Source organism: Siphateles boraxobius, unplaced genomic scaffold, assembly GCF_051911475.1.
Source record: "Siphateles boraxobius isolate OS27281-9 unplaced genomic scaffold, OSU_SipBor_1 41, whole genome shotgun sequence".
NCBI lineage: Eukaryota > Metazoa > Chordata > Actinopteri > Cypriniformes > Leuciscidae > Siphateles > Siphateles boraxobius.
In genome coordinates this window covers 36,414,554-36,425,455 of record NW_027509042.1, presented here as the reverse complement: position 1 = coordinate 36,425,455, position 10,902 = coordinate 36,414,554, and the positions used below count along the sequence as shown (strand labels likewise).

The following is a 10,902-nucleotide window of genomic DNA, read 5'->3' as shown; positions in this document are numbered from 1 at the left end:
TTTACAGATACAACAAGTACCGAAAAACATGTGGACTGGTTGACTTTTAACGTGAAGGAGAGAAGGAAACGACCACTTTTAAGAGCGGAAATGACGACGCATAAATGTAAAAGTTCAACACAATACGTTGGCTTTATTATTTAATATTTTTTAATATATTAATGTATTTTTTTACACACATACATGCATGCATGTGCTACATTATAGAATAATCTGATCCAATTAAATCTTTTTGTCATTTTTCAATGACCGACGTGAATCGGCTATTTCCGTCATCACCTCCGTAATCACCCGAGTCACTCACAACTGAACCTACGGCAGTAGCGCTGTTCTGGTCTAGAAGGCCAAATAGCGTCAAGGTACGAATTAAATATTGCATTTTGTCTAGATTATAGTGTAAACAGCGTTTTATCTATACATTTGCTTTGTGAATAACTGCTTGCTTTATAAACGCATGCGAAACATGGGTAATTTACTGTAACGTTCTCCCCTGTCCTTGAAGCCACTGCGCGTCTGCGTGTTAGCCTGCTAACGTAACTAGTGTGTGTAGAATGGAAATGTCAACAGCATTGGTTTTGAATTTGATGTTTTAATCTACTTTGCCTTTACAGAGAAATATAGCTATATTAAATAATTTGCCTTAACATAGATATATGAAAATGGTCCTTTTATACATGTTTATGCCTTTGTAAGGATGCAAACATGCTATATTGCTGTTATAAAATCTGAGGTTTTGTAATCTTTGCCTCAGAACTTATTGTCTACACTCTGCAGAGATTTTAAAGTAAAAGGAATTTATAAAATAAGACTGTCATTTGCACATAGGTCTAAGTTCTGATTAGAAAGAAATATTGTGGCTATTTCTTTGTAATTTCCTTGTGGTACAAAGTACTGTGGCATATGTATCCATTGTTAACCTAGATACAATGGGCTGCAATAGTGGGGATCAACATATTACGTGTGCTTCTAATCACTTGCCATTTTCTTCTACAGTGACATGTTGCGTTTGCCAGCAGTAAGTCGGGCTTTGGCGGCCCATTCCAAGGGCTCCATTGCCACCACTAACAATGGTAATTTTCTCTATGCATTCTTTTTTTAATCTTTCAAGGTTAAGTGTGATGCCCATTTTTAAGAATGCTGGGTAACTTTACTGGCTTGTCAGTCATTTTCTCACACTAGCTTGTTTTTGTGACAGTGTGGACATCAGTTCGGGCCTCAAGCAATATGGTTGAAGTGTTTGTAGATGGAAAGCCTGTCATGGTGGAGCCAGGGACTACTGTACTACAGGTAATGATGCAGAGACCATTTCCTTTTAATAATTCTATGCAAGGATTGTACATTCCATGTTCTATGTTGACATGCCAACTGTGTTTAGGCTTGTGCGCAAGTTGGTGTGCAGATTCCTCGTTTCTGCTATCATGATCGTCTGTCAGTGGCCGGTAACTGCCGCATGTGTCTGGTGGAAATCGAGAGAGCGCCAAAGGTAACATGCACCATAGAAAGTATTAAGATTATGACATCATTACACATTATCGATTATTAGCAAAATATATGAGGAGTTCTACTTTAAGCACGTTTTTTCCATATGTTCTACATCAATAGCCTGTTGCAGCGTGTGCAATGCCTGTCATGAAAGGGTGGAACATTTTGACCAACTCAGAGAAAACACGAAAAGCCAGGTTTGAGAAGTAGTTTCTTGCTTTACAAATACTACTCGCGCAGAGTTGTCATCATCGCATGTAATATTTATTAATTCAATTTTTTTCTTATTGTGCTTATAATAGAGAGGGAGTCATGGAGTTCCTGCTTTCCAACCACCCTCTTGACTGTCCAATCTGTGATCAGGGAGGAGAATGTGATTTGCAGGTAAGAAAACGTTGTTTACTGCAATTTGAGAAAACTGGACTGTCAACTTCAGTATCCACTCAAGAATGGAAAAAAATCATCCCTGATACATTTTTTATGATCATCTTAATGTTGTGCTGGATATATAGGACCAATCGATGATGTTTGGTGCTGACAGAAGCCGTTTTACTGAAGACAAAAGAGCAGTGGAAGATAAGAACATCGGACCGCTCATTAAAACTATCATGACCCGCTGTATACATTGCACACGTTGTGTTCGGTGGGTTGGAGATCTCTTATATTATACAAGCTACATAAATGCACAAAACGTATGTTGTGCAGGGCTCAACATTAAGGATTATTTTATGATGGACCAATTCAATTAGTAGTTAATGTACCATCAGAAATTCATTTTTAAAGCCATTATAAACCTGAATTATTAATTTAATAAATATTGTAATTTAATCATTTGTATTATTAGATCACATAGAACTACTTTTAGGTTTGATATATTTAAACAAATGTATCTGTAATGCTACTTTGAAAGCTATAATACACTTGCTGGAAAATAGTGGCATATGGTACAAAGCATTACTGATTACATGCCTATTACCTTCAGGATCAGACAGAGTGTTTCAATCCTAAATAAATGTCTCTTTCTACAATTTTTTTTTTCTCTGTGTGTAACTTTACAGTTTTGCCAGTGAGGTTGCTGGTGTGGAGGACCTGGGAACTACTGGACGCGGTAACACCATGCAGATCGGTACCTACGTAGAGAAGATGTTCATGTCTGAATTATCTGGTAACGTGATTGACTTGTGTCCTGTTGGAGCGCTGACGTCCAAACCTTACGCCTTCACTTCACGACCCTGGGAGACCAGGTACGATCCTGAGAAGGCATTTGCTCTCATGTGTACTTGGCTGAAGTGAAACCTCTTCAAAATTGAATATTTAAAAAAGTTATAGAAGTTTAAATTTACTGTAAAGCACTAGAGATTTTTTTTATTTAAAGTCCCACTGTAGTCAATAATTGTATCCCTTAAATCTCATCTTTGATCACCAAAATTACATGTTTAAATGTTTTTTTCCTTTAAATAATTTCATCATGCCTTAAAAAAAGCTTGAATGTAACTCTACACCCTTACCTCATTTAGTATACACGGTTCTATGAATATGCAAATTAGCCCCTCTCCACTCACTCGCACCAGCTCAGAGATCCACTCAAACCAAATTATTTTTCCTCTAAAAAAAGTTGATATCACAAAAATTGAAGTACTTATGAGGTTTTGTTTAGGCTCTGTACCAAAAATAGCCATCAGGTGTCACCCACATTCCATTTAATTCTTTTCTTCTTAGATAAATTAATACATTTCTGTCACAATATCACTTCTACCACAAGACAATCACCAAATGACAAAACCTTGAGTCTCAGAACTTTCCAACAATATGTGTTTTCTCAAGTTTTGATTATAAAGTAGTGCAGTAAATTGTGTAATATGAAACATGACACTGCCCACTAGGGGGGAGGAGCCTGCTAAAAGGAATTCAAATATTGTTTCCATGGTAACTCAATGTCAGATTTGAAAATGTTTTTTACAAGATGAATACTGAGGGTGTAAGCTTTCAAATGAATGTGTCCCGCTAGCCGAGTTCATGGGTTTTAATAGTGAGTTCCTTGAATATGTGTACACTTAAATTTTTGAAAATGCTGTTCTCATGTGTCTACAGAAAGACTGAGTCCATTGATGTGCTGGATGCTGTTGGCTCCAACATTGTGGTGAGCACCAGGGGTGGTGAGGTCATGAGAATTCTTCCCCGTTTGAATGAGGATGTCAATGAAGAATGGATATCCGACAAGACCAGGTGAGCGCATAAGCTCTTAAAATAAGACAACACCCCTCTCTTTCTCCATTCACACACACTCATGGTTAGTCTACTGTCCTGTCTCTGGCCTACCCTCTCTAAGGTTTTCATATGATGGACTGAAGAGGCAGCGCCTGACCCAGCCCATGGTGAAGGATGCCAATGGACAGCTAGTTGCCACCACCTGGGAGGATGTTCTTACACGTGTAGCTGGAGCAGTGAGTGATTGCAAATTATAAACTAGAATCATACATGTATCTGTTTAGTGTGATATGCTTTGTTATTTGCAGACAGTAGATTTCACTGGTTGTGATTTTGTGTTTTGCAGCTCCAAGGAGTTCAAGGTTCTGAGGTAGGAGCTATTGCTGGTGGGCTGGTTGATGCTGAGGCACTGGTGGCTCTGAAGGACCTACTGAATAGACTGGACAGTGAGACCCTATGCACTGAGGAGGTCTTCCCAATGACTGGTTCCGGGTGAGTCCTTATCTGATAAGAATGACGTCTGCCCTGATTTTAGTAATATCTCTTCTCATTCACACTATTATTTGATTTTTTCTAATAGTAATATTCATAATATATTGTGATGTTACTGTAAGCATTGCTGTTACTATTGGTCATCCCAAGGGTTAGACATTTTCAACAAATTGCTTACTTTAAGGTTATTAAGGTGCAAATAACCACTTAGCAGCCACCCAGAACACCCTAGCAACCATATTTCAACACGCTAAAAACACTCAGGACAGTGTCAGAAAGGTCAAATCCAGCCCAGGATGCCGGAATTTGTCAAAAGATTGTCTGGTGTGCAGCCCTGTCTTGTCTTTTACCTAAAAACTCTATTAACAGCCTTCTATCAGCCTGAGAGTTTGATTGAGAAAGCCAGGGAAGAGCAGCAGAAGACGAAGTGATGAAAATAAAAAGTGCAGAGTTTATTGAATAATCTTAGTTGCCTATGTTTCAAAGCTCAAACTTAATCTAGATATTACACTACTCAATGATTATGAATTTTCTGACTAGTACGATTAAATGGAAATGGAAAATTATTGCTTCACAACATTGACCCTTGAAATGGAGACATTCTCCTATCTTCTACTCGTGAAGACAAACATCCCTTTAAACCACACATTCATACGATTTAACAACAATAGCAAGCATTGCAAGAGCAAGGAAATACGTCCATAAGACTTTTGTTTAATTTTTAATGAAAATCTGAAAGATTTCTGCCCCTCCCTTTGAAAGTCCATTCCACCAAAACTTTCAACCTTCATAAAGTACATAAATGTAATCCATATGAATCAAGCTATTTAATCCGGGTCTTGGCAAGAATTGTTAGGTGAATAGATTTGATTTAAGCTTTTATTCACATTCATCAATACACATAGATGAACACAAATATGGTCAATGGCAGCTTGTATATACTTTCTTGACACATAAGAACAATCCTCATTGGTTCTCACGTGTCCAAAAATTATGTTTGAGCTTCAATTAAAAAGGATTATGATATCTTTATTAACTTGTTGAAGCTTAAATTTTGGTTTAATGTGCTTTCAGTGGATGTACAGAAACCTCTCTGGTTTCATTAAAAATATCTTCAGTAGTGTCTAGAAGATGAACAAAAGTCTTATGAGTATGGAACTGGGGGTGATTAATTGATGACAGTTTTGGTGAACCATCTCTTTAATCTTACTATTACGGATTTAAACTAATTTTGCTCTTTTGGCTCCTTAGAACCGACCTGCGCTCCAATTACCTCTTGAACAGCCGTATCGCTGGCATTGAGGAGTGTGACCTTCTGCTTCTGATTGGAACCAACCCACGTTACGAGGCACCTCTCTTCAATTCACGTGTTCGCAAGAGGTAAAACCATTGCACACTCTTGTTTGCTACAGTTGGAACCAGTTGAGCAGGTCTCATTTCACTTCACCCCACTTTTTCTTTTTATCCCCATTCTTCAGTTGGTTGCATAATGAGCTTGAGGTGGCTGTGGTTGGTCATAAGGTGGACTTAAGCTACAGTTACAACCATCTGGGTGAAACCACACAAGTTCTGCAAGAGATCGCTGATGGAACACACCCTTTCTGCAAGGTAACATTATATAATAATGTTGGTTTTTACATGGAACTTCGATTCAAGTTGTTACTAAGCATGACATCATCAGAAGTTGAATCTTGAATGAGAAAGAATTGGAGTATGGTTTTGAATTTCAGGTCCTAGCCCAGGCCAAAAAGCCCATTGTAGTTGTGGGTAGCTCCGCTCTCCAGAGGGATGATGGGTCAGCCATCTTTAAGGCTGTGTCCACAATTGCTCAAAATTCTCGAGCCATCAGCGGTGTTGAGGAGGGATGGAAGGTTCTCAATGTGCTGCACAGGTCAGATTCTGGCATAAGTGTGTGTGCATATGTGGACCTTTCTTTGAGTATCATTTCTGTTCTATATTGTTCTATATTGTTCTGTGTGAATAAAAGAATTGTGAACGTTGACCCTTTGCTTAGCACAAGTACTGACCTTGTCATATACATGTGTGACCTCAGGGTGGCCAGTCAAGTGGCAGCCCTGGACCTGGGTTACAAGCCTGGTGTTGATGCCATCCGGAAGAACCCTCCCAAAGTACTGTTTCTCCTAGGAGCCGATGCTGATTGCATCACCAGAGCAGATCTTCCCAAAGACAGCTTTATCATCTACCAGGGTCAGTAACCTCACTTGCAAATTTTGTATTTTATACCAGTGACTCCCAACCCTGGTCCTTGATTACCCCCAGCACTGCACATTTTAGATGTCTCCTTGGGCTGTGACGGTGGTAGTTTTTTTACCACCGCGGTGGTACAGTGGTTGGGGGGTGTTGTTGTTGTGTGTATGTGTGTGTGTATATATATATATATATACATACCTCAATTAAATACATTTTGAAATAAAACAATAATAATAAACGAGGCTCAAACATCCATTTCGTAACAGACATCCGTGTTTATTTGAGCACTTCCATCGATGAAACAACACTTAAAGGGATAGTTCACCCAAAAATGAAAATTCTGCCAGTATTTACTCACCCTCATGTGGTTCCAACCCCATAAGACCTTCGTTCATCTTTGGAACACGAATTAAGATATTTTTGATGAAATCTGAGAGCTGGATCACTCCTCCGTACTCCTCCATAGGCTTCAAAAGGATTGAAACTTGCCGGCCTCGAAAAGTTATTAAAGGCATCGTTAAAATAGTCAAAGTGTGACTACAGTGGCTCAATCTTAAGTTTATCAAGCGACGAGAATACTTTTTGTGCACAAAAACAAACAAAAATAAAGACTTTATTTCAACTATTCATTTCCTTCTCTGTGGGCCTCTAGTCAGTTAACTTAGTGTAATAGCGTAGAGCTACGTCACACGTAGGCTCACTATTGGCCGGCGCTGGTCATGTGGGTGATGCGTGTGACGTATAACAACAGAAACTCTACGCTTTTACACTAGTAAACTGACTTGAGGCCCACAGAGAAGGAAATGAATAGTTGAAATAAAGTCGTTATTTTTGTTTTTTTGCGCACAAAAAGTATTCTCGTCGTTTGATAAACTTAAGATTGAGCCACTGTAGTCACTTGGACTATTTTAACGATCTCTGTAATAACTTTTCGGGGCCTAGAAGTTCAATTCCCCAAGAAGCCTATGGAGGAGTGATCCAGCTCTCAGATTTCATCAAAAATATCTTAATTCGTGTTCCGAAGATGAACGAAGGTCTGACGGGGTTGGAACCACATGAGGGTTTTTTGGGTGAACTATCCCTTTAAGCCTGTAAAGCATTGAAATAAATAGTTTAACTAAATAATATTAACTTAATATAAAAAAGTTAAATATTTAAAAAACATTTGTTTTATATTTCCACACAAAGATGCATGATATAGCCAAAGCCTACCGTTTTGCGCTTTGAGAGGGATGTGGGACACGAGCAGGAAAGAGACCATCTCTTTTCTAATATCTTCATGTTTTCTACTTGTTGTAAAAGGGCTGAAGAGCGAATTGTATCCTCCAAAAGGGCAAGACATTTAAGCTGTGTTTGATTTTGGGCTGCCAGAGAAAGCAAAACTAAAATCTCCCGCGCGTGTGAAACGCGCTTTACAAATAAACTTGACTCGCCTTACCAAGTCTAATAACAAGCACAAACTGTGTAAAAAATAATTTGACGTGCAAGTAATAAGCCTAAAAATATTAAGCTATCTTTCCTACAGCGTTTTTCTACTTTACCACAGTAAAGAATGCGAATATAATAGGCCTACTTAAAAGCGAACCAAAGGAAGAAACGTTTATAATCCCTTGCGAAAATGGGTGAGATGTGAGTGAAGATTTGGGAAAAGAAACAAGAGATTCCATGTCCAGTGGAATAACTAATGGAATATTGTCCTATTTGCTGATAATCGGGTGACCACCAGATTGCAAAACAGAATACAAAGCCGACAAAGCTTAAATTTATGGGCTCATGCACAACTCTCTCATTCGTCATGAATCCAAATGTTTCCATGGCTGTGATGCAACATTTAATTGCTACCCTATCATTTAGTTTGTAGACAAAGCTTTGTGCTTCACTCCTCTCAAAATATGTGTTTTGGCGGACCACCGCCGTTGCTACTCAGCCACCACGGTGGCGCTTTACAACCGCGGTGGTGCGGTAGTCAAGTTTACCGGCACAGCCCTAATGTCTCCCTAATCAAACACACCTGATTCAACAGATCAGCGTAGGGGTTAAAGGGTTAGTTCACCTGAAAAAAAAAATTCTGTCATTAATTACTTGCCCTCATGTCGTTCCAAACCTGTAAGACTTTCGTTCATCTTCGTAACACAAATAAAGATCTTTTTGATGAAATCAGAGCGATTTCTGTCCCTCCATAGACCGCTACACAACCACCACTTTGATGTTTCAAAAAAGTTCAGAGTTAATTTAGTCTTTTATTCACATATAAACATTTATCAGTGAACATAAACAGAAGCTCAACCGAACCTCATTGGTTCTTGCGGAAAGCTCCAACGTGCTGCATAACACGTGAGAATTTTTTAACCTCATTGGTTCTCGCAAGTCAAGCCACCATCCTTGAGTTTCTGTTTGCCACAACCGATGTGTGAGTTGATGAATGTTTACGTGAATAAAAGCCTAACTCAGTTTATCATATAAAGTGATCGTGTTTCTTAAGACCGCTCAATTCATATGGATTCATTTTATGATTTCTTTAATCGTCAAAGTGGTAGTTGCGTAGCTGTCAATGGAGGGACAGAAATCTCTCAGATTTCATCAAAAAGATCTTCATTTGTGTTCCGAAGATGGAGGAAAGTCTTACAGGTTTGGAACGACATGAGGGTGAGTAATTAATGACGGCATTTTCATTTTTGGGTGAACCTTTAAGACTCCCAGACCTCAGATGGATGTCAGATAAGAGCGAGGGAGAGCGGAGAGAAAACACAGCTCTATACACTTGTTCATTACTGCAATCTCATGGCAAGCGGCTTGCATCCAAATACAGTGTATTCTTATAAGTTTAATGGTACCACATGCTTATCCAGGTCACCATGGAGATGTAGGTGCACTCATGGCTGATGTCATCATGCCTGGTGCTGCATACACCGAAAAGACTGGCACATACGTCAACACAGAGGGTCGTGCCCAGCAGACTAGAGTGGCAGTCACTGCTCCTGGTGTTGCACGCGAGGACTGGAAGATTTTGCGTGCCGTTTCTGAGGTATACTCCTTAACCTCCACTTTAACAACCTACACCCTGTTCCTCATTATTGTTCATATACCTTTGCCTGAGCTATTCTTTGGAATAAAGTGTAGACTGTTCAGTACAGATTTTTGTTTGCTCAGCTGGCAGGAGTCACACTGCCGTATGACACACTGGATGAGGTAAGGAGAAGGCTGGAAGAGGTCTCTCCTAACCTGGTGAGATATGATGATGTAGAGGAAGCCAATTATTTCAAACAAGCCCATGAGCTTTCAAAGGTTTGTGTTGTTTTTTTTATGTCAATTTTTTTTTTAAATATCCACTACTTGATCAGTTCACTAATGTTCTCCTGGTCTCGTTAGGCTGTGAATCAGTCATTGCTTGCGGCTCCTATTGTCCCTCCTCAGCTCACAGTGAAGGATTTCTACATGACCGGTAGAGTATTAAGTTTTTTGTATTAAGTTTTTATGTTTGAATAGAATGCTGTAACCTATTGTATGTCTTTGAACCTGCCATTTACCATTGCCTTTGGTTGTCTTCCTCTATAGACCCCATAAGCAGAGCCTCTCAGACAATGGCCAAGTGTGTGAAGGCTGTGACCGAGGGAGCAGCAGCAGTTGATGAGCCTTCAATTTGTTAAAACTCCTTCAGGCACACCAATCTATCTATAGTAATGCACACAAAAGTAGTCATCGTCAAGTACATGTGCAAACACATACCTGGATTTTAGCATTACTTTGCTGTTTGTCTCTTTTGTCTTACATAGTCAGACTTCACCAGAGCAGCAACATGTGTGAAATTATCATATTTAAATAGGCTTTGAAGGGTGTTGTAAAGTTTTCATTCCCATGATTAAGTTGAATGAGGTCTGCTTTGTTTTGGAAAGCTCTTATTATAATAAATAAAATTGTATTATATCGATATACTATTGTCGCCGTTCACATTGCTGGTCTAAATTCCTTAAAGTAAGGGTGTAGTAGAAAACCAAATATTTTTCTACCAAATATTTTTTGGTAGAAGCTAGGATGGCAGTGTAAGGGGAAAATGCTTTCTAAAAATAAGCATTTTGATCGGGTTTCCTACTTAATGAAGTTGGATTAAGTGCAATGTAAAGCCGGTTTTCCTCTGAAAAATATATACACTAATATATTGAAAGAATTATATCTGTTGAATCATCTTAAGTTAATTTATATTAACAACAAAGTAATGGATTATCATGAGTTTTACTCAGTTACTGATCAAACAGTTTACCTGCCCTTGATCTGTACCTTTTTTTTTTTTTGCTACTATGTTAGGATCATGCTGACATCACTGACTGAATAGGGGGCAACATAAGACACTTCGAAATATAAGCTACACCTGCTTCAGAGTTTATATCACAAGTTTTGTCATCTTGATAATATGTATTAATAGCAACGAAGGGGAAATATGACTATAACAAGAATCGTATCGTTGCACGTGAGATTGCACCACTGAATTTGAAGTTGGTGATGTCATTCCAG

General features: G+C 38.8%; 1 protein-coding gene across 1 annotated transcript; it reads left to right on the top strand.

The window, feature by feature from the left end:
• The first annotated feature begins 7 nt into the window (after positions 1-7).
• Positions 8-10,323, top strand: ndufs1 (NADH:ubiquinone oxidoreductase core subunit S1). Its single transcript, XM_077199296.1, has 19 exons — positions 8-359; positions 994-1,070; positions 1,196-1,287; positions 1,376-1,483; positions 1,603-1,679; positions 1,785-1,866; positions 1,995-2,125; positions 2,541-2,726; positions 3,574-3,708; positions 3,812-3,926; positions 4,037-4,182; positions 5,434-5,562; positions 5,661-5,790; positions 5,913-6,073; positions 6,236-6,390; positions 9,243-9,418; positions 9,544-9,678; positions 9,763-9,835; positions 9,949-10,323. Exons 2-19 carry the CDS (start codon positions 998-1,000, stop codon positions 10,038-10,040), a joined length of 2,196 nt encoding a protein of 731 aa, XP_077055411.1. The 5' UTR covers positions 8-359; positions 994-997; the 3' UTR covers positions 10,041-10,323.
• The last annotated feature ends 579 nt before the right edge of the window (positions 10,324-10,902 follow it).